The 25,325-nt window shown below is 37.2% G+C and overlaps 1 protein-coding gene across 1 annotated transcript in view; it reads left to right on the top strand.

Annotated features, from left to right (window-relative positions):
• The window catches only part of LOC126355361 (testis-specific serine/threonine-protein kinase 3-like), a 72,199-nt gene extending 50,074 nt beyond the window's left edge, over positions 1–22,125 (top strand). The window contains exon 6 of the mRNA XM_050005655.1: positions 22,000–22,125. Coding sequence (XP_049861612.1) covers positions 22,000–22,081 — 82 coding nt within the window. The 3' untranslated portion in view covers positions 22,082–22,125. The remainder of the gene's footprint in view (positions 1–21,999) is intronic.
• The last annotated feature ends 3,200 nt before the right edge of the window (positions 22,126–25,325 follow it).

Raw genomic sequence — 25,325 nt, 5'->3', positions numbered from 1 at the left:
ACTGCATCACGCTATCTGGACATTCTTCGTGAATTTGTGGCGGTACAAACTGCCTTAGACGACACTGCGAACACCTCGTGGTTTATGCAAGATGGTGCCCGGCCACATCGCACGGCCGACGTCTTTAATTTCCTGAATGAATATTTCGATGATCGTGTGATTGCTTTGGGCTATCCGAAACATACAGGAGGCGGCGTGGATTGGCCTCCCTATTCGCCAGACATGAACCCCTGTGACTTCTTTCTGTGGGGACACTTGAAAGACCAGGTGTACCGCCAGAATCCAGAAACAATTGAACAGCTGAAGCAGTACATCTCATCTGCATGTGAAGCCATTCCGCCAGACACGTTGTCAAAGGTTTCGGGTAATTTCATTCAGAGACTACGCCATATTATTGCTACACATGGTGGATATGTGGAAAATATCGTACTATAGAGTTTCCCAGACAGCAGCGCCATCTGTTGTTGAAAATTGTAACTACTGTAATTTCGAAAGTTTGCCCGCCTGAAAATGTACTGTTGTCCCAAGCATATTGCAACAAACGGTGTATTTCTATCGCTGCTCGTTTAGTTTGTATTGCCGTTTCAAATATACCGGTCATTTTTGAAACACCCTGTATATACTTTCATTCCCTTGTATTGTGGAGTATGTGTAAAAAGATGAAGTCTTTGTGTTAGAAGCATGTAACTTTCTTTGTTCTTAGTTTCATACTTGTACTGGAAGTTATATGGAAAAGACTGTTCACGATTTTTATTTTTGAAAAGAATCGTTTCTTGCAAGTATAATGAAGGAACACTTGTTATTAGTATATTTACCTCTGTTAATAGTGGCTGACAAGGATCTCTTGGCATTGCATTGACATGTCTCTGATGAGATGAAAAGGTATTTAATCTCTGATGCGAGGTACTGGGCTGCATGCGCACTGAGAAGCCAATAAAATAGCCATAGTGTATGGTAGTCACGTAACTTGGCTGCATTCCACCAAACAAATTGGATGTATAAAGCACTGGCTTGGACAAATTGACAAATGTTGCAGATTTTTCACATACAAGCATTCAAGGTTAGTTCTGAATAGCTAGTAAAAAAAAGTAAAGTCAGATGGCATGATCAGCTGGAAGACCCATTGGCGATGAGACCCCGAAGGGCAAGTTCAACCACCTAATGGGAACAGTTTTTCCTGTCCTTCATGCACACTGTCACCTTTCCTATGTGAAGTGTGTTAAGTGTATCTGTTATGTGTAGATGGCTGTAATGGTGTGTGTGTGTGTGTGTGTGTGTGTGTGTGTGTGTGTGTGTGTGTGTGTGTGTGTGTGTGTGTGAGTGTGCAGTGTAGTGTCATGTTTGTGTTGGTTGATGATGGTGAGAAAAGGTAGAGGGTGAAATCCAGTGCTGGCTCCTCTTGAGTAGCACCATTGGGGCTACCAAGATTAACGTCCCCATGAATGGATGGGTCACTGTCAACATTGGCACTTGCCCTCACTCCATGAGAAACTGCTGAGAGGCTTAGAATTTAATCCACGACCTTGGTGCAAGGATCAGGACTCTATGCCTCCACCGCTCCTCCTCTTTGCCAGAAAGGCAAAGGGAAAGTTACTTACAGTGCAGGGCGTACTCGTGCAATTACGCAGCCAAGCATTGGCCACACCCAATGTTGCTTAACTTTGGTTATCAGACAGGAAAAGTAGTGTATTCAATGAGGCAAGGCCTTAGATGACCGTCGAGACACCAGTTTTCTCATTGGTTGCACCATATGCAATTACAATGCAATTGTGGAGGTTCGATAGAACAAGTACCTGCACAAGTTTATGTTTCAGGTCCTCTGGGATTATGTTCTGAAACGTTTTGTTGGTTGACCAAACTCAACATCCTTGCCCTCCACTTGTTCAAACACAATACCCATGGCATCAGTCTGGAATGAAATGATTGTTGATGATGTGTGTCTTGATAATTTTTTTCTGCAAGGCTAAAGTTCTTGCTGTGTTGTTAGCATTTCCACCATACTGTACCTTGCAGCAACCTCAATGTAGATATGGTACACTATTTCTTTTATTTTTATTTTTTGTGTCTGTATCAGTTCTATTGGCTGTGATCAACATAGCAAATGGCAGCCTGTTTGATTTACTTCTCAGGTAGCCTATGTGTGATGGCCATGACAGATTTCTATCCAATTCCATTACTAAGAATTTAACGTATTCTGCTCCATTTAGTTCCTGACTTCTGTGCATAATCCGAATACAATTTATGTTTTGTCCGAAATTGCTGTTTTTGAAATATTTAATTTTAGGCTACTTAGATGAAAACAAACATCCCTGTTTTCTAGACTGTTTATGACATTTTCAGGAATTTCATCTGCATTTTATTTTCTGTCAGTACTGATGTGTCATCAGCAAATAGAGCTGAACGATAATTTAAATTTAAGAGTAAATTATTTACATAAAAGGAAAAATTATAGGGCCTAGGACTGAGCCTTATGGATTTCACTGTTAGATAGTTCTCCAAGTTTAAGAGTACTTTCCTTTGCTTGGTGTTAGGACAACCCTTTGCTTTTTTCTGTCAGATATGATGAACACCACTGTAAGGCACTACCCATAATTAAATTTCTTCCTTTTTTTATAATGTTAATGAGTGGCCTATATAATGTTTCACTGGAGAAAGTACAGTTTACTTATTAAAGAATGGCATCAGTAATAAAAGCTACTGACAGAAAAACGAAGGCAGGTTTACTGACAATTCAAGGAACAAATATAAATAAAATGGCCCTATGTGACTAATATTGCCATCCTCTCGCTGAAACTGCAACAACAACACTTGAAGTGTCAGGTGAACAGTCACAGAAGATACATATTTTCATGCAAGTCCTTGTAACTTACAAGTTACTCCTTCATTATAAGTAATAAAAGAAAAAGGAGAAAAACTGAGCAAGAGAAATTATTCTAAACATTGTGACAAGAGATACAAAATCAGCCAGACAGGAGACAGATGCATCTTTGCAGGAGCCAATCAGAAGGTTAAAGATAACAGTGAAAAACAGCAATGAAACAAAGATGAAAATGGGGAAAAAATCTTGAATGTTACATACATAGTTTCTGATGTTTCTGAAAGGTTCCTTTTCTCTCTGCTGCCTTGCAATTCAGTGTGGTCAACCCTTCCCTTCTTTAATGAATTTTGTTTCATAGTTCCTTTTTCTCATCTCATGTCTGTCTCTCTAAGCTATTTGTTTTGAGTTTGGAAAGCTTGAAATTTGGTGGTGTGATCATTGTTGATGTACCTCCTGACCTTTCCCCAGCTGCTCCACCTCAGTCATCAATAAGTGGGATGCATCGTAGCTGATATAAACACCAAATTAAATTTTGCTATTTGAGTATAAATAAAAATAAGTAAAATCATCTAAGAGAGAAAAAGAAAGGTACAAGAATGTAGAGAGACCAATGGCTTGCAAGAGTTTTGAGAATTTTGGAGGTGGATGATACCTTAGATAATGGCCTAAGTTAAGGCGAAGTTGCTAGTAAAATCAAAGAAATATTTTAATATGTAGCCTCTTATCCTGGATAATAAAGCACAGAGACTGGATGGGGATTTAAATGACTGAAACTGTGTATGAAGTGTTTATCATGCTGTTATTATACTAAGGAGCAGTTTCAACTAGGCCTATGTGATGATTATTGATTTTTTTATTCTGGAAAATTTTATAATACTTGTCTCGTCTCAGTGGGTTGAGGAAAAGCTGCTGCTGTGGCACAGATTTTGTTATTCATGGGTAATTAAGCATTGTAATGAAGCTGACACAGATGAGAACTGTTTGAAAGGGACAAATTAAAATGCAATATGTTAAACTGTGAGACATGTATATGAGAGACTTGAATGACATGTAACAGCTGTCATATGTTGATTTCATATTCAGGAACAGTGTTTGAATTAGGTTTTAGACCTACTGATTTTTAATTCCCTGTATATTTCCTAAATTCTAACAAATGGATGTTGAGATTCTATTTAGAGGTGCTCACAGAACACTTCTATGTAAACGATTATCCTTTGTGAAAAAGTGTCCTATATATAATATGTTATTATTTGAAGCTATTACCTTGCATGACCGATGTTAATTATGTACAGGGTGATAAAAAAGTCAGTATAAATTTGAAAACTTAATAAACGACGGAATAATGTAGAGAGAGAGGTAAAAATTGACACACATGCTTGGAATGACATGGGGTTTTATTACAACCAAAGAAAAACAAAGTTCACGAAATGTCCGACAGATACTTCTGGACAGCAAAACTGCTACCTTGTTGGGTGAGAGGTATGCTGATATGTTACAGAATCACATCATCCCCAGCCTGGCTGATAAACACCTGCTGGAACGTACAATGTTTTTGCAGGATGGCGCTCCACCCCATATTGCTAGACGTGTGAAAGATCTCTTGCGCGTGTCATTTGGTGATGATCATGTGCTCAGCGACCACTTTCATCATGCTTGGGCTACCAGGTCCTCAGACCTCAGTCCGTGCAATTATTGGCTTTGGGGTTACCTGAAGTCGCAAGTGTATTGTGATCGACTGACATCTCTAGGAATGCTGAAAGACAACATCCGATGCCAATGCCTTACCATAACTGCGGACATGGTTTACAGTGCTGTTCACAACATTATTCCTTGACTACAGCTATTGTTGATGAACGATGGTGGACATATTGAGCACTTCCTGCAAAGAACATCATCTTTGCTGTGTCTTACTTTGTTATACTAATTATTGCTATTCTGATCAGATGAAGCGCCATCTGTTGGACATTTTTTGAACATTTGTATTTTTTTGGTTCTAATAAAACCCCATGTCATTCCAAGCATGTGTGTCAATTTGTACCTCTCTATCTACATTATTCCATGATTTACTCAGTTTTCAAATTTATATTGACTTTTTGATCACCCGGTATATTGAACATGCTTTCTTTATAATCTATACAAAATAATAAGTTCTCATATTACTGGTCCAAATTAAATAAAATTCTGCTCATGAAATGAATGTTCATTTGGTCATAAGCTTTTGTGTTTCCACTTGGGTAGTAGTGTTGAAATATTGATGTTTCTAGGATTGTTATACTCATTACCTCCTGTTGAAAAAGAACAATAGAAGATGACAAGCATGACACTTGCTGAAACATTGAGATATTTTAGCACTACCACCTAATTGAAAACATGAGAGCAAGTTATCACCAGAATGAACTATGGAAATCTACATTATTTATATATGTTTGCCTTGATCACATATACTTCACAATTCTCAGTGACCAGTTTCAGCTTACTGCCACCATCAGATCTGTTGCAGTATGGAAAAACACTAATATTACAAAAATAATTTCAATTTATTGTGTGATAAATATATAGAAAATCTAAGAATACATAAAAAGATAACACTGCTAATAGCCATACATACAATTAAAAGAATTCTGACTGAAAAATCCACGTCAAACAGTCTATACACATAGGTATGTAACAAGTGCTCATGATGGCCTGGGATGTCCTATAGTTAGTAGTGGACATTAGTGCAGAGGCAGATAAGTGATCAGCATAATAAATTCAGCAGTTTGAAATCGAACGTGCATAGTCATTAATTAAAATGATTTCATGTGCCAAAATTTCAGTCTAACAATAAAACATAAAATGAAATAAAATATACAGAAATAAAATCCATACTTAAAGTCCAAATAAAAAGTGTAAATATTAATAAAACCACCCAGCATGACAAAGTAAATAACACTGTATTTTGTGAAAGTCAGAATAAAATGTATAAAAAGTAATATAGAATTTATTAACAGAACTTCTTCCAGCATGACAAAGCAAGTGAAACACTGTCTTGTGTGAAAAATGATGAATGAAACAGTAACAATATAATAATAAGTCGTGATGGTCGATAGAGCATTCAGAGGAGAATCCAGCTACCACCATCTTGTGGCCTCTTGTAAGAGGTTTCTGTTTCCCTTTGGTGGTGTTTGCAGAAGGAGCAGTCACTATGCTCTTGGTGGCCAGTGTACATGGTTGCATGCTGAGTCGTTGCAGTGTGCGACACTAATGAGACTAGTAGGTTCCTGAATACATTGAAACAGCCATCCAAGTTACACACATTCTGTTTGTAAAGCAATAACCCTGGTTGCTGTATTGCATGTGCATAGATATCCATTTCCTCCAGTAGGTTCAGTAATTGTACTTTCGGTGTCCTGTGCAACACTTCGAAATTATTCTGCATATTTCTTGCCTGTGGTTTTCATTATCAAAATGTGTACTGAATCCACTCCTATTTTGGCTGTACGTCTCTTCTTTGACGTGAGTCTTAACATTCTTCCCCATCTGACCAATATAAAATCTTTCATAGTCCTGGCAGTTGACCTTGTAGACCCTAGATTCAATATATTTATTAATGCTTTTGCCAACTTAGTGAAATAATCTAGAACCAATCGTACCTTTTGTCTGAAATCCAATTTTAACTTCAGTTTTTCTGAAAGCTTCCACAATTCTCTCTTAAAGTACAACATTATATAACATAGTAACAAATCTCTTGTTCTCTGGACCTACCGACTTCTTGTCATGTATGTTTGTCTTTAAGTATGCATTTTATTTCCACACATGACACAGCATTTTATCTTTTATTGTAAGACACACATTTTTCCATATGAAATCATTTTAATAAATGACTATGCATATTCTGCTTTAAGCTATTGAATTATGATGCTGACCACTTATGTAGTTTGGCACTAGTGGTGTCTACTAGCTATAGTTATGTTTGTATAAGTGTAGGACACCCCCAGCCATTTATCAGCACTTGTTACGTACCTATGTGTACATACTGTTTGACATTGTTATTTGTATCAGAATACTTTTAAAGGTATGTAGGGCTGATGTGTATGTTTAGTAGAAGTGTTATCTTTCTTATATTTTTCTAGAATTTATTTTTGTCACTTTAGAGTTTTTCTATTTGTAACAGATATGATAATGGCAGTACGCTGAAACCAGTCCTTGTGAAAATGTATAGCACATGTTACCAAGACAGACACTTATAAATAAAGTGCCAACATGGTCAAACATCTGTTACAGACTCTGTGTCTTCAATTGATAAAAGTGTACATTCACGTGTGTTTAGCTGTCTAAGTATTTATAGAATGCTGTTGGTGAAGTGAAATAATAAAGTGCTGGGCTTCCAAAAAACCTATCTTTGTCGCATAAAAGACATTTTATGTGGTTAGTGAGTAATGATAAAAATATTAGCCTCAAGAGAAAACTTTTGTACTGGGAATTTCTCTGAGGTTTCCATCTTGGGATAAAATATTTCAATTGTGAAAATTCTGATATTCAGCACTTCCAGTAAATGGATACTTTCACAGAAACTAAATAAATCATTATACCAATAAAAATTAGGATATAAATCTGTCAGATTCTAGTCTCAAGAGAACTTGGTGGAAATGACCTATTTCAAACTTAGTGGAAAGATGAGCAATGAATTGCATATAACAGTACCAATGTGTCATGAAGAAACATTTCCTGAAGTTCTTCTGTTGACAAAAATAGGGAACAACTAAAGTTATTAATGATTAATTTGGTGTCAGTGAGAAAGACTTTATCATATCTTATGCTGGAGAAGAAACATGAAAGGGTGGGATGTATGGAGATATGGAAGCTATTATTTTTTGGGTGGCTCAACGTGCACAGAACATGGAATTATTTTTAACATGACAACTAGGAAAATGACTGGAGATGTTTAGAAACAGGGGTACAGCTCAGAAAAATCACCAGAACCACAGGTTAGGGGACACTTACTGGATGGGCTGAGAAGGAAAGACTCGGCATGTATTGCACCTAATTTCAAATGCTTATTTAAATACAGTAAATGAAGACTTTTTAGAAAGCATAATAATCAGTGTAGATGCATTAACTGTTTCCTTTTCTCTTGATGATGTCTACTAGAGGGACAGATTTGCGGTATGTCAGTTTATTTATTAGGCAATGCTGCGCTCGGCAATGCCTATATAAGACAACAAATGTCTGGCACAGTTGTTAGATCGGTTACTGCTGCCACAATGGCGGGTTATCAAGATTTAAATGAGTTTCAACATGGCCTTATAGTCAAGACATGAGCAATGGGATACAGCATCTCCGAGGTAGCCATGAAGTGGGGATTTTCCCGTATGACCATTTCACGAGTGTATCCTGAATATCAGGAATGCAGTAAAACATCAAATCTCCAACATTGCTGCAGCTAGAAAAAGATACTGCAAGAACAGGACCAATGACAACTGAAGAGAAGTGTTTAATGTGACAGAAGTGCAACCCCTCTGCAAATTGCTGCAGGTTTCAGTATTGGGCTATCAACATGTATCAGCCTGCTAACCATTCAATGAAACATCATTGATAAAGGCTTTCGGAGCCGAGGGCCCACTCATGTACCCTTGATGACTGCATGAGACAAAACTTTACATCTCGCCTGTGCCCATCAACCCTGACATTGGACTGTTGATGACTGGAAACCTATTGCCTGGTCGGATGGGTCTCATTTCAAATTGTATGAGTGGATGGACCTGTATGGGTATGGAGACAACCTCATGAATCCATGAACCCTGCATGTCAGCAGCTGTTCATGCTTGTGGAGGCTCTGTAATGGTGTGGGTCATGTGCAGTTGGAGTGTTATGGGACCCCCTGATACATCTTGATACTACTCTGACAGGTGACACGTACGTAAGCATCCTGTCTGATCACTTGTGTCCATTCATGTCCATTGTGCATTCTGCTGGACTTGGGCAATTCCAGCAGAACAATTCAACACCACACATGTCCAAAGTGGCTCTTTCGAGTTTAAACATTTACACTGGCCACCAAACTCCCTGGAAATGAACATCATTGAGCATATCTGGGCTGCCTTGCAACATGTTGTTGAGAAGAGATCTCCACCCTCTCACACTCTTATGGATTTATGAACAGCTCTGGAGGGTTCATGCTGTCAGTTCCCTCCAGCACTACTTCAGACATTAGTCAAGTCAATGCCACGACATGTTGTGGCACTTCTGTGTGCTCGCGGGGGCTCTACACAATATTAGGCAGGTGTACTAGTTTCTTTGACTCTTCAGTGTAAATCCAACTGGGAGTACATATATCATGCACTGGAATGTAACTGAAATAAATGCTGACTACTGAAGTGACAAATGTTCTAAAATGTCAATTTTTTGTCTGAGTTTAAAAATATTAAAGTAATTTATTTAAATGAACACTGGCTTAGTGAATGTGCAATAAAAATCTTAAATAAGATTGAAAACTTTTAAGTTAGCTACCAGCTTTTGTAGGAGGTTCATCCCCACTAACTTATTCACATTTAGAATACCACGCAGGAAGTGACTTTAGCTGTTTAAATGAAGAGTGATTCTTGAGGGTTGCTGTTGTGATGCTCACCTGCTTTATTTCTTCGTTTGTTGTCCTCGGTGTTGATGTACTAAGCTGTGATACTGTTTGAAAAAATAGACGGTGGAAGTTTAACACTGACTACTTTAAATGACGTAGCCAACAGGTGCATATTTGCGTTTACAGTTCTTTACTTTCACTGTTCACAACTTCCAAGTAATACACAGTTATATGGCCAGTGCACTATTGTTTAACTTTTGAAAAGTCTCATTAATAGTTTGCAGGCAAACATCAACATGCTGTTACAATAGTTTTACTGTTGAATATCTATGAGCAGTAAAAACCTAACTACACATTTCACAGTCTTCCAAATAAATTAAACAGACACTGTCATGGCTTTAACGCATGGTCTGTTGGTGTAACACGTATTTCATGACTAAGTTAATGTATTGTTGTTGTTCTAACCAACACAGGTTTCTTCTCTTCTGCTACAAGAGTTAGGCCAAATTATTTGTTTAAATGATGAAATTAACAGATATAATTACACAAACAATACTTTTGACAAAACTATTAATTACTTTGGAATTAATTAAGGACTGCCTTTGCTAACATGTTTTCGAATAGAGCCAAATAGATCGTTTAAGAATACTACTAGTTGTTCCTCCAAATGTTTATAAGTAGTATAGAATTTATATTTGTTTATAAGTCAATAATAGAATTCAAGTTACAAAACAATTACTGATTTAACTCTTTGACAAAAGATAATAACTAGGCATAGTCAAAATAAATTAGGAAATTGCTGAAATACACAAAACTAAGCATAACATTAGATTTGGTGCTGAGGCCTAAGCTTTCTCTTTTATGAAAATACAGCTTATACTCATGTATGTTAACAGTAATTAATCAAAAATGAAAAAAAAATGAATTTTAATGAGGCAGAGATGGCAAAAGAAGAAGGGGAAGTACAAATTATCCCAGCTTGCTTTGTCGCACTGTTTCAAATTAAGGAACCTAAATGTTGCTATAATGTCAATTTATGGAATCCCAGGAAAAGTTACAGCTAAGCATTTCCTGTGTAAATTTCAATTTTTGCTAGAAAACCTCAGTAAAGAGAAAAAGAAAAAAATGTAATTGCTGCCAATTTCTACATAAATATGTTGAGTGAAAATGATGAAACATCAAAATTTATTGACTTAGTAAAAAAATACAGTTTCAAATTAAATTTTTTGTTATCAAGTAGAGAAAATGCTCAGCTGCATGTATTGACAATATTTTAACTAATTATGTTTTTGAAGATGCACATAAATTTTGTTCAGATTTAAGTGATTATGATCTTTCAGCAATCTGAGATAAAGTAAGGAAGTTCTGTTTAAAAAAATCTGCATAAAATGGAACTTAAATCAGGAAAACACGAGTTCATTTCATAACATACTGGATGAGACAGAATGGCACTTTGACCAAAATATTTCAAGCAGTGCAAATTTTGCAGATTTCTTAAGTAGTTTTGTAAATGTTTTCAATGAAATGTTTCCGTCTTAAACTTGTCTTAATAAAGTGATAATTAAGTTGAAATGCATCACTGAAGGTATACAGACCTCTAGTGCTAAGAAAAGACAACTAAATAATGAACTAAGATATAATAAAAATACTGACTTTGTTGAATTTATTAGATGATACAAAGAAAGTTGTCAAGGCAGCAGAGCAAATGGAAAATAATAGTTCAATTTTAAGATATGAGAGAATAAATAAAAGTCAGTGTGGTCAGCTGTGAAATCTAAATTAGATGTTAAAGCCTCTAGTCATAAAATTTATGAAATCAAGCTTGAAGAAGAGGTTACTGTAAATCCAGCTCAAATTTCAGAATGTCTCAGTGAATTCTTTACTAATGTCGTGCTTCAGAAAATTTAAAACAGTGTCAGCAATGTAAGTAACAAATATTATATTAACACTGAAAAACATAAGCTCTGCAGGTTGGAATGGGATACCAACAAAAGTTATCAAATGTGAGTGTAAAATAATAGGACATGCACTGTTTGAAATAAAAACCCATTGTTTGAACATGGATGCTTTCCAGAGGTGATAAAGTATACAGAAGCAAAACTGATGTTCAAAGAAAGGGTAAAAAAAGGATTTGGAAAATTATATCCCATATCTCTTCTTCCAGTCCTGCCACAAGTATTTGAAAAAGTAGCTGCCATCCAGATTCAAATTTTTATTGAAAAATATGAGATTAATTTGAAAATCAATTTGGCATGGAAAAAGCACTATAGATGCAATTAACAAGTTTGTTGACAAGATTAGCACATCATTAAGCAATAAAAATAAGGTTGCAGGGATCTTTTGTGACCTCACAAAAGCCTTTGATTCTGCAAGTCATGCACTTCTTATCCATAAACTTGACATGTATGTTCTACACTGGCTTACTTCATACCTGTCCAATAGGAAACAAAGAATTGTTGTCTCTACAAATGCAGCAAATTTCTCTTCCAAATGGAAGACAGGAACACAAGATGTCCTCAAGATTCTATCCTATGGCCTATTTTGTCTCTATTCTACATTTATGATCTATCAATCAATACAAATGCCCAATCAGTTTTATTTCCCGATGACACTTCTGTACTAATTGCGGAGTATGCAGCAGAAACTACCCCTGTCTGCATCATCAATACAACAGGTCATTTAGAAACATGGTTTCATCTCAACGGATTAAGGCAAAATGCAACAGGGAATAACAATATTAATGTGCTAATAGTAAACTGCAGGAGTGACTATAGAAAGGTCCCAGAACTGCTCTCATTAATAAACGGTCACAATGCCCATATAGTACTAGGGACAGAAAGTTGGCTGAAACCAGACGTAAACAGTAATGAAATCCTAAACTCAGATTGGAATGTATACCGCGGAGACAGGCTGGACAGTGAAGGGGGAGGCATGTTTATAGCGATAAGAAGTGCAATAGTATGGAAGGAAATTGACGGAGATCCGAATTGTGAAATGATTTGGGTGAAGGTCACAGTTAAAGCAGGCTCAGACATGGTAATTGGATGTCTCTATAGGCCCTGGGCTCAGCAGCTGTTGTGGCTCAGCACCTGAAGAATAATTTGGAAAATATTTCGAGTAGATTTCCCCACCATGTTATAGTTCTGGGTAGAGATTTTAATTTGCCGGATATAGACTGGGAGACTCAAACGTTCATAACGGCTGGCAGGGACAAAGAATCCAGTGAAATATTTTTATGTGCTTTATCTGAAAACTACCTTGAGCAGTTAAACAGAGAACCGACTCGTGGCGATAACATATAGACCTTCTGGTGACAAACAGACCAGAACTATTTGAATCAGTTAATGCAGAACAGGGAATCAGCAATCATAAAGCGGTTACTGCATCGATGATTTCAGCCATAAATAGAAATATTAAAAAAGGTAGGAAAATTTTTCTGTTTAGCAAAAGTGACAAAAAGCAGATTACAAAGTACCTGATGGCTCAACATAAAAGTTTTGTCTCAAGTACAGATAGTGTTGAGGATCAGTGGACAAAGTTCAAAACCATTGTACAATATGCGTTATATGAGTATGTGCCAAGCAAGATCGTAAGAGATGGAAAAGAGCCATCGTGGTACAACAACCAAGTTAGAAAACTGCTGCAGAAGCAAAGGGAACTTCACACAAACATAAACATAGCCAAAGCCTTGCAGACAAACAAAAATTACGCGAAGTGAAATGTAGTGTGAGGAGGGCTATGCGAGAGGCATTCAAAAGTAAAGTTCTATGTACTGACTTGGCAGAAAATCCTAAGAAATTTGGTCCTATGTCAAAGCGGTAGGTGGATCAAAACAAAATGTCCAGACACTCTGTGACCAAAATGGTACTGAAACAGAGGATGATAGACTAAAGGCCGAAATACTAAATGTCTTCTTCCAAAGCTGTTTCACAGAGAAAGACTGCAGTTTACTTCCTTCCCTAGATTGTCGCACAGTTGACAAAATGGTAGATATCGAGGGATAGAGAAACAATTAAAGCGCTCAAAAGAGGAAAGGCCGCTGGTCCTGATGGGATACCAGTTCGATTTTACACAGAGTACGGGAAGGAACTTGCCCCCCTTCTTGCAGCGGTGTACCGTAGGTCTCTAGAAGAGCAAAGCATTCCAAAGGATTGGAAAAGGGCACAGGTCATCCCCGTTTTCAAGAAGGGACGTCGAATAGATGTGCAGAACTATAGAACTATATCTCTAACGTCGATCAGTTGTAGAATTTTGGAACACGTATTATGTTCGAGTATAAAGTCTTTTCTGGAGACTAGGAATCTACTCTGTTGGAATCAGCATGGGTTTCAAAAAAGACGGTCATGTGAAACCCAGCTCGCGCTATTCGTCCACGAGACTCAGAGGGCCATAGACACAGGTTCACAGGTAGATGCCGTGTTTCTTGACTTCCCCAAGGCATTTGACACAGTTCCCCACAGTCGTTTAATGAACAAAGTAAGAGCATATGGACTATCAGACCAATTGTGTGATTTGATTGAGGAGTTCCTAGATAACAGAACGCAGCTTGTCATTCTCAATAGAGAGAAGTCTTCCGAAGTAAGAGTGATTGCAGGTGTGCCACAGGGGAGTATCATAGGACCATTGCTATTCAAAATATACATAAATGACCTGGTGGATGACATCGGAAGTTCACTGAGGCTTTTTACAGATGATACTGTGGTGTATCGAGAGGTTGCAACAATGGAAAATAGTACTGAAATGCAGGAGGATCTGCAGCGAATTCACGCATGGTACACGGAATGGCAATTGAATCTCAATGTAGACAAGTGTAATGTGCTGCGAATACATAGAAAGATAGATACCTTATCATTTAGCTACAAAATAGCAGGTCAGCAATTGGAAGCAGTTAATTCCATAAATTATCTGGGAGTATGCATTAGGAGTGATTTAAAATGGAATAATCATATAAAGTTGATCGTCGGTAAACCAGATGCCAGACTGAGATTCATTGGAAGAATCCTAAGGAAATGCAATCTGAAAACAAAGAAAGTAGGTTACAGTACGCTTGTTCGCCCACTGCTTGAATACTGCTCAGCAGTGTGGGATCCACACCAGATAGGGTTGGTAGAAGAGATAGAGAAGATCCAACGGAGAGCAGTGCGCTTTGTTACAGGATCATTTAGTAATCGCGAAAGCGTTACGGAGATGATAGATAAACTCCAATGGAAGACTCTGCAGGAGAGATGCTCAGCAGCTCGGTACAGGCTTTTGTTAAAGTTTCGAGAACATACCTTCACCGAAGAGTCAAGCAGTATATTGCTCCCTCCTACGTATACCTCGCGAAGAGACCATGAGGATATAATCAGAGAGATTAGAGCCCACACAGAAGCATACCGACAATCCTTCTTTCCACGAACAATACGAGACTGGAATAGAAGGGAGAACCGATAGAGGTACTCAGGGTACCCTCTGCCACACACCGTCAGGTGGCTTGCAGAGTATGGATGTAGACGTAGATGTAAATGTAGATTAACCCTGAACATCCCGAAAACCCATGTGACCCAGTTCTGCATCCACAGAAATCATATTGCCCATTGTTTAAAAACCTGAAATTATGAACAGTAGCTTCCCTGTATATCTATGATATTATCATTTTTTTGCATGCTGATTTAGAAGTATGCAAGGAGAACTGCAGTGAGTACACTTATAATACAAGAAATAAAGAAAACTTTATGGTCCCTGCACACTCTTCAAACTTATGTGCTCAGACTCCCCAGTACATGGGAATGAAAATTTATAAAAAATTAAAAACCCAAGAACATTTTGAGTATCAACCTAGAGTTACTGAAAATAATGCTACATGATACTCTGCTTCAATGGTGCTACTACTCAGTTGTAGGTTTCATGAACAGTGAACTGAGTATTTGAGCAGGATGTAGTTTATAAATTGTCTTGTTATGTGAATAAGTAAAGGTATCTTTTCACAAAAAAGTTGCATTAATGTTTAAACACAACTCCATCTTATTAACTGTAGCTTTATATCTGTGAAACTGTATTAACTATATTTTGATGTGTCTCCTGCACTCTCGCAAAATCATTAGCGTATGTATGTTATGAGACAAATCACTATTTCTCATCAAATAAATTTCCCATTTGTAATGTAACCATACTTGCATTTAGCAATACAGATTATTACTGTTACTATGAGTGATAGAAAAGTTTAGACAGTTGCACAAGAAGAGCCAGCAATATTGGCCCAGCATAATGACTAATTATAGTCAGTCCTCCCAAATCAGCAAGAATATTCAATAGATGGTGCAAATCTGTTAGCTTCGATTTAGACATCTCCAATAGATTCAGTGCTTCAAAGTCTATGTTTTGAGGCGAGCCGAGCCGGCAAGGCAAATCGTTGCAGATCCTCCTGCATTTCAGTACTATTTTCCATTGTTGCAACCTCTCGATACACCACAGTATCATCTGCAAAAAGCCTCAGTGAACTTCCGATGTCATCCACCAGGTCATTTATGTATATTTTGAATAGCAATGGTCCTATGATACTCCCCTGTGGCACACCTGCAATCAGTCTTACTTCGGAAGACTTCTCTCTATTGAGAATGACAAGCTGCGTTCTGTTATCTAGGAACTCCTCAATCAAATCACACAATTGGTCTGATAGTCCATATGCTCTTACTTTGTTCATTAAACGACTGTGGGGAACTGTGTCAAATGCCTTGGGGAAGTCAAGAAACACGGCATCTACCTGTGAACCTGTGTCTATGGCCCTCTGAGTCTCGTGGACGAATAGCGCGAGCTGGGTTTCACATGACCGTCTTTTTTGAAACCCATGCTGATTCCAACAGAGTAGATTCCTAGTCTCCAGAAAAGACTTTATACTCGAACATAATACGTGTTCCAAAATTCTACAACTGATCGACGTTAGAGATATAGTCCTATAGTTCTGCACATCTATTCGACGTCCCTTCTTGAAAACGGGGATGACCTGTGCCCTTTTCCAATCCTTTGGAATGCTTTGCTCTTCTAGAGACCTACGGTACACCGCTGCAAGAAGGGGGGCAAGTTCCTTCCCGTACTCTGTGTAAAATCGTGCCAAGGGAGCACGCAGCGGTGCCGATTGCGCTGTCTTTTTTTTTTTTAGGCCTTCTTCTCGGTCTATGTTCCAACAAGTTAAAGAGTAGTCTGACAAGATAGATGCAAGGCAAAGAATTAGGAAATAAGTCTTAATGCTAGGGATTCACCATGGGCTGGGAGAGTTGAATCAGGTAAGCACATGTAGATTACTTTGTATAACAGAATTTTATGCCAAGTGCCGTTCATTGATTAAGTCTCTCTGCGGCTAGATGTTGATAGAAAAGATTATATGGTGAAGCTTCATTGTAGACTGAAACATTCTTAATCCATCAGGAAGTTTGAAAACAGGTCACATTCAACTGCAGAATAAAGCATTGATCCTGGGAACAATCTATAGACTGTAGCTAAGCCTTTTCTCTGCAAAATTCTTCCTTCCAAAATTGCTACTCTTGTAAGGTATTCAGGAGAACTCCTGTAAAGTTTGGAGTGTAGGAGACAGTTTTAGGTAGAATTAAAGCTGTGAGGATAGGGTTGGTGGAAATGAAGCTATGAGGATAGGTCATTAGTTGTACCTGGATAGTTAAGTCATTTAGAGCATTGTTCATGTAAGGCAAGGTTCTGGGTTTGAGTTCTGCCATGGACTGCAGCTTTAACTTGTCAGGAAGCTTCAAAATAGTACATGCTTGGCTACAGAGTGAAAAGTATGTTTTGGAATATAACATCATAGTAATTGGTGTTATAGACAAAAGCTTTGGCTACAACTTCAATTATGTAAGTGTGGATGATGATAGGTACTTTGCTGGGAATGGTTCTTGCAAGAGTGGGCAGGTACTCTCACAATTACATTACAAAAACCTATATCAAAAATACAGAACTTATGTTTCTGGATGGAAGTGTGCTGACACATAGATGTAGTCAGTGCTTTGTTCCTCACTTCGTTGCATCACAAATTGCATGACATGCTTCTGTCAAGAGTCTACTTATATGGGTAATTGCCAATATGTAAGAAAACTCATTCTTTTAGGACTTACCATCAAACCATAAGTTATAAATAAAAAAGATAAACTTTTAGACAGGAGTTTCAGCAGATGATTGTCAGAACAGTAAAATAAAGGAAAAAACTAGAAAAAAGTAGATTAATGAAAGCTAATATGTCATTCAAAAAACAGTAAAAGGAAAAAAAGAAGTGGCTATATACAAAAAGTGCAGTTAGGACTTTAGCCTCCGAGATTAGTGATTGTAGTATTGACAGTGTTTGATTTCTGTGCCTTGTCAGAGGACCTGGAAACATATATAAATGCCCCTACTTGTAACACTGATGAGATACAAACAATAAGCAGTTAATACCATCAACTTCATCAAGCATTTAAAAGAAATATTAATATTGTTTTGTAAAATTAATAGAAGAGTTACTATTGTTGAGACTTTAATTTCCTGTCAGATAATAGTGATCAAGGACTCCTAGTGTTATAATTGCAAGCTTTAGCTTCTTTTCAAAACTGAAGTTCCTAATCAGTGTAATGATTTCATTGGGCATGTGTTTTATTTAATGAAGATTAAGTATTGTGTCTTCTTTACCTGTTTTTACTTGACCATGATATTGTGTATGGTTATGGCAAACTTCCTGTTCACATAGCATAGTTATTGCTGTAAGAAAATTCAGTGTTGCTACTCTAATTTATCTGGAATAATATGAAGATCTTTTGTAATTATAATCCACGTACATCACGTGTAAACACATACATCATCGACTGGATACATTAAACTCCTATCAAAACATAATGTCCAACTTCTAACCTCTACATAGAAGTCTATTCAAAGAATGAATGTTAGTAATCTCAAGCACATTTCATTTGCCTCACCAATGTTGTAACTTTTTTAAAAATACATATATTCTCTGAGGACTCTGTGTTCGTCTTTTGAAGCAAACCAATCAGTGACCCAATTTTCAACTTCTTCGTAGGAATCGAAGTGTTACTCAGCCAATGCTTGTTCCATTGATAAAAACAAATGGTTGTTGGACGGGACCAAGCCTGGTGAATACGGCGAGTGGGGTAGCACTCCCAGCCAAGTGTTTTGATTGTATCCTGAACCAGTTTTGCTTTGTGTGCAGGTGAATTGTCATGTAAAAAAAAAATTTCTTTTCCATGTCTTCTGGCCCATTCTGGTCTTTTTTCGATCAATGCATAGTTCAAATTGATCATTTGTTGTCTGTAGTGATTAGTATTCACAGTTTCACCAGGCTTTAGAAGCTCATGATACACCACACATTTATGATCCCACCGAACACAGAGCATTGTCTTCTTGCCGAATCGATCTGGTTTTGCAGTCGACGTTGATGGTGTCCCGGATTAACCCATGATTTTTCCCATTTAGGATTCTTCAAATAAATACATTTTTCATTGCCAGTAACAATTCGATGCAAAATTGATTTTCTTTCATGTCTTTGAAGCAAAATGTGACAAATGGTTTTTTGGTTTTCCATCTGTCTTTCATTCAGTTCATGTGGCATCAATTTTCCACACTTTTGGATCTTTCTCATAGCTTTCAAACGGTCAGAAATTGTTTGCTGTGCAACATTTAGCATTGCTGCCATTTGCTTCTGACTCAAAGTATCATCTTCATCCAATATTGCTTGCAATTCGGCGTCTTCGAACTTTTTTGGTGGTCTTCCACGTTCTTCATTTCTTACATCAAAATATTTATTTCTGAACCATTGAAACCATCTTTTGCATGTTGCTTCTTATAGAGCATGATCACCGTATGCCTCAACAAGCATTTGATGCGACTCTGCAGCACTTTTTTTCAAATGAAAACAAAAAATTAATTATTTCCGCAAATCATCACTTTCTGGTACAAAATTCGACATTGTTAACACAATGAAAACATATGATGTTGTTTGTTCCATGACTTGATGTATACTAAATATCTTTGACAGATGTCATACCAACCAAACAAAAAACATTTAGGCTCATTCACAACAAATGTTCCCTATTGACACATTTGTATCTTAACACTCATTTCATACCGGTACACCTGGTATTTGCATCCACACAAGTACATCATCTCATGAAGCTACTGCCGACCCATGCTGAAGATCTGCTTCATTCCTCGCCATGATTCTCCACATGCAAATAAAAATAACAAATCTACATAATATCTGTGCTCTCTCCTGCAATAACGTGTATTATGGTATTGATTCATGACTCTCATTCATCAGCAAGAATACAGGGGGTACACATCACTCCTCTGGGGTGATATGTAACACCACTTCATGGATAAATGATATTGGCAACTTGAAAATGACTGTCTGTCCTGTTCTTGGAACAAGTTGTTTTTTGCAGATTTTCACCTTTTTTTGATGTAATAATGTACTACTTCCTTATAGGCTACCAAGAACTGAAAGTACCCCTTTGTACTGAAATGCCTGATAAATTATGGATGTAAATGTGAGATACTGTGCTTAAGAGCTCTGCAAACTCACGGTTTTGAGTGATTTTTCAAAGCCACTGTTAACTGCTCTACTTTCCACAACAATTCATTTCCTGTTAATTTGTTTGCATCTCTTGAGATAGCAGTCCAATAGAAATGTGTTATCCTGTATTTGTGCTATCACTCTTCCAATGGTTTCCTTTCCAGCACTGGTGGTTGTGTGTTCTTCCTTTGTTTGAATTGTTTGAATATTGCTCATAAATTTCATTTTTTATCTCCTTATTTAGGGGCCATAAAACTAAATCTGTTAGTTATTTTCATCTTCTGGGAATGATATTTGTGACAACTCATAGTAATTTTGAATGCATCAGTATGTTTATGAATAAGTTGCATTTTTGGTGAAAATACTGTATTATTACCAGCTGGCAATTTACATAACTACATTTCTACTTGAATCATTATCGACAGTAAAATTTAGTGGATAGAGGGTGGGGCAAATAAAGGTGGCCCGGAGAACAGAGTTTCAGGGTACAAAGAGACAAAGCAGAGGAAAGGAAATACAATACTAACCTGACTATATCAGATCTTGAAAGTGATCACCATTCATCTCTTGGCATTTTTTGGGCCCTGGTCAGCAAGTTAATAAAGGTGGATCAAAGCTGGACTGCTGGGATTGTTGCAGTCTCATCTGCAACATTCTGCTGCAGTTCTTGAAGACTATGAGGGTTACTGCAATACACCTTTGACTTGAGGGATTCCCACACAAAATAGTTGTACAGTGACAAATCAGGTGACCTGGGTGGCCAGCTTGAGCCATTATCAGACTTACCTCTGCTAACAACACTGTCAGGCATGAAGATCGTGTGAATGTGCTCCAACATTTGGCCGGCTGTATGGGCACTTCCTCCATCCTGTTGGAAGTAATTTTAAGTCTTTTCCTCCTCTGTTAATGAACTCGTGCATATTGAAAGATTTTAACTGTGATTTCCATTTCTAGTTCTGATTAATACGCACCCCCAGGAAGTTTCAACATATTTTGTTTCCCTTGTGCTCCATTGTTAATGATGAGTACATATCTGAACTATGTTTTATCTAAGATAAGTGATAGATCATATATTGAGAAGTACTCACAATCAGTAATTGTTCTGAATATTTCTGTTATTGTACTTTTTATTGGTGCATCCATACTCAGCTTGGTTACAATGCCTATATCATCAGCAAAGAGCATTGGTTCTGTTTTATCACTGTAAGATGGAAGGTTATTTACTTATGACAAGAAGAGTAGTAGTCCAAATATTGAATACCATGGAATGCCTATAGTAGTTATCTCCAATCAAAAGAAGATTCATTATGAAGAATGTATGAACTGTCTGTCATGATCACTTGCTAGTTATCAGTTAAATATGAAGTGAACCAGTTGCTCTTTGTACTTTGAAAACCATAAACTTACATTTTTGTACAAGGTTGTAATTTATGTAGTAGGAACACCTCAGTCACCTTACAAAAAATTCTGTAGGTGATTAAGATTTTGTAATATATGGACATAGAAATGGTGGGTGGCATGTTCAGTGGTGGTGCCCTTCTGTAATCATTGACCTGAAGTGTCTTATTTTATGATCCAACAGCAAATCCTGGTTATTATTATTTTTTTATTCTCATATGGAGAGCCCATAAGTTGATTCACCAATCTTATCATTTTCTGGTACAATAAAGTCGAAATTTTTTTTATGTCTGTGGGCTCGTATTTAAATAAATATTCAAAATTTCTATTGTGTTGACATCGGTATTGTTTTGGACAGTTCAGTTTCTGACGCCTCTCAGTGGTTGTATATTTTGTGTTTTATTGTTGGCAGAAAAATGTCTGATATTTCCAAAATAGCTTTTTAGTAACCATCCTAAAAAATTATACACCTACCAAAGCCTACTGTTTTATCAGCAACTGTATAAACAGTTTGTGTTGGACCACACACATCAATTGGCTGAAGCTCATTTTGTGAATGAGACTTAATTACTGCTGTTCTGTTTCAGCCTTATTTATTAATATTTAAGGTATTTCTGTACATTGTTACTTACAGGTGATTTGGACTTCTTATGTATACACAGACTGTATTTGCATTTTCAGGCGACTTCTGGAACCAGATGTTACCCGACGAGCTACTGTTAAACACATCAAACAAAATGCATGGCTGAAAAATGAATTGTAATGAAAATGTATATGAAAACCTAGTGTCCTGCCAGAGGAGTGTGTGTCTGTGTGTGTGTCACTGTCCTGTGCAATATTTTTGTTTTCAGTGAGTCGTCCACAAGTCTTTATTTCTTTTTTTTTTGTGACAAACTACGTGACAATTAAAGTTATTTTTTTAAAGTGCTTTTGTGTTACTAAATAATAAATATGCTAATATATGCAAAAAATCAATGAATACGTATTTTTGCAAAGAGAAATAGCTTATGATAGTATTTCTACCAATGATTTTATTCTTTGTGTGCATCATTTGTAAATGCATAAGATATTTTTCTTGGGAGTGGGGGTGGGGGTGGGGGAAAGGGGGAAGTAATAGTGGTACATGATTTCTGAATGACAGTGCACCATAAGGAGTTGTAAGAAGTATGAATGTAGATAGTCTAGATGTAAAATAATTTTTATTGGATGGACAAATAATTCCAACAAGCAAAACACCCATAATTACCAACTACAGAATTTTTGCCAGAAAACAATATACATATGGCTGTAAATATCACATTAATGAAAGTCAGTATTCCTTTTATAATGATGAAAGAAGAAGCATGAGAGAAGAAAATACATGGCAAAGTTATAGATACAGTAGAGACATGATCCCCTAGAAATTGTGAGAAATATCAATTGGTTTGAAATTGTTGAAAATTCATGTCCATATAGCATTAATCTGTTTTATCTTTCCCCATTACATACTCACAAGGTGTGGTTGTTAACTGATTTATCCTTGTTAACTGGTGGTTGTTGATTGATATACTTGACTGCTTCCATCCCCCACCCCCGCTAGTAATTTATGATCATTCAACGTAATCAAAGTGATAGTAGATTTATTGTCTTTAAATACAGTAGAAAGTGCTATTCTGAATCTATGTTTGTACATCAGAAGTCAGCTTAATATGTGTTTGAAGATGCCTGCTGTACTACAGTCATTTCATTCCCATTATGTCTCATCTGTGAATGGTGCAGGGAAAGAACAGCTGTTGAAAAGTTGGTTGGTTTGTAAGATTGAAGAGACCAGAGTGCAATGGACAGTTTGTTGCTGGTCATTCGCATGAATGGACACAGGCAGACAGTGTTTGTTGGTAATGAGGATCACCCTGTGGCTAAACATGCCTTGTTGCACGGCCAGCGCATCTTGGCACAGTGTTACACCGTCCGGGTTATCTGGATACTTCCGACTAACACCAACCTGTCAGAACTCCGGAGATGGGAACTTGCCCTTCAGTATATCCTCTCTTCTCGTTATCCGCCAGGCTTCAACCTCCGCTAGTTTCAAGTTGCCGCCACTCATACCTCACCTGTCTTTCAACAACATCTTTGCCTGTGTACTTCCACCTCGACTGACATCTCTGCCCAAACTCTTTGCCTTTACAAATGTCTGCTTGTGTCTGTGTATGTGCAGATGGATACATGTGTGTGTGTGTGCGCGCGAGTGTATACCTGTCCCTTTTTACCCCTAAGGTAAGTCTTTCCACTCCGGGGATTGGAATGTATAGGCACACAATATTAAATGAAGAGAATACTATGCAACATAACAACACCTTCAATTCTCTTTTTTCTTAAATAATTCCATATATATCTTTCTCAACCTCCTCAGTTTTGTCCCTGTTTACATCTTTCTTTACTTCATTATTTTTGGTCTACGTCTACGTCTCACTTGTCACAATCACACACCGTATAAGTCTGTTGTTATTAATCACTAGGTTGATGACTACTTTCAAAACTACATGATATAATTTGGAAATCAGCATTAAGATTAAATGATTCATTGGTGACAGATGTGTATAGTGTTTCAGAACTTTTTAATAAACATTTTATAACTGTTACCAAAAAGATGAGGTTGTCAGGTTCGGTATATGCTGCAATGGAATACCTCAGACCAAAAATTTCAAGCAACTTCCATAATATGAATTTGACCCTCACTACCTCAACAGAAATAATGTCCATCATACAATCTTTAAAATCAAAAACATCTAGTGGGTATGATGAAATATCAACAAAGTTAATTAAAGAATGTGATTCTGAGCTAAGTAACATATTAAGCTATCTGTGTAATCAGTGATTTATCAGTGGAATATTTCTTGAATGGCTGAAATATGCTGAAGTTATGCCACTGTTTAAGAAGGGAGATAAAGAAATAGCATCAAATTTACGTCCAATTTCACTGTTTCCAACATTCTCGAAAATTTTCGAAAAAGTAATGTTGTTGTTGTTGTGGTCTTCAGTCTGAGACTGGTTTGATGCAGCTCTCCATGCTACTCTATCCTGTGCAAGCTTCTTCATCTCCCAGTACCTACTGCAACCTACATCCTTCTGAATCTGTTTAGTGTATTCATCTCTTGGTCTCCCTCTACGATTTTTACCCTCCACGCTGCCCTCCACTACTAAATTGGTAATCCCTCGTTGCCTCAGAACATGTCCTACCAACCGATCCCTTCTTCTAGTCAAGTTGTGCCACAAACTTCTCTTCTCCCCAATCCTATTCAATACTTCCTCATTAGTTATGTGATCTACCCATCTAATCTTCAGCATTCTTCTGTAGCACCACATTTGAATAACATCGGGGAGAGGCTACAACCCTGTCTTACCCCCTTCCCAACCACTGCTTCCCTTTCATGCCCCTCGACTCTTATAACTGCCATCTGGTTTCTGTACAAATTGTAAATAGCCTTTTGCTCCCTGTATTTTACCCCTGCCACCTTTAGAATTTGAAAGAGAGTGTTCCAGTCAGTAATGTACAGTCGGCTTTATAACCATCTTATCTGAAATAACATACAGTCAAAGTCACAGTTTGGATTTCTGAAAGGTTCTGATATTGAGAAGGCTATCTACTCTTACAGTGAAATTGTGCATAATTCATTAGACAAAAATTGCAGGCAACTGGTATATTTTGTAATCTGTCAAAGGCATTTGACTGTGTAAATCACAATATCCTTTTAAGTAAATTAGACTATTATAGCGTAACGGGAAATGCTGCAAAATGGTTCAAATATTATATCTCTGGCAGGAAACAAAGGGTGTTATTAGGAAAGAGACATGTATCAAGCTATCAGGCATCATCCAACTGGTAACTAATTACATGTGGGATCCCACAAGGTTCCATTTTGGGGACCTTAATTTTTCTTGTGTATATCAATGACCTTTCATCAGTAACATTACCAGATGCCAAGTTCATTTTGTTTGGCGATGATACAAACATTGCAATAAATAGGAAA

The sequence above is a fragment of the Schistocerca gregaria genome, chromosome 3, assembly GCF_023897955.1.
Source record: "Schistocerca gregaria isolate iqSchGreg1 chromosome 3, iqSchGreg1.2, whole genome shotgun sequence".
NCBI classification, from domain to species: Eukaryota; Metazoa; Arthropoda; class Insecta; order Orthoptera; family Acrididae; genus Schistocerca; species Schistocerca gregaria.
Note: the sequence above shows the minus strand (reverse complement) of the source record. Positions and strands in the feature narration are given on the sequence as shown.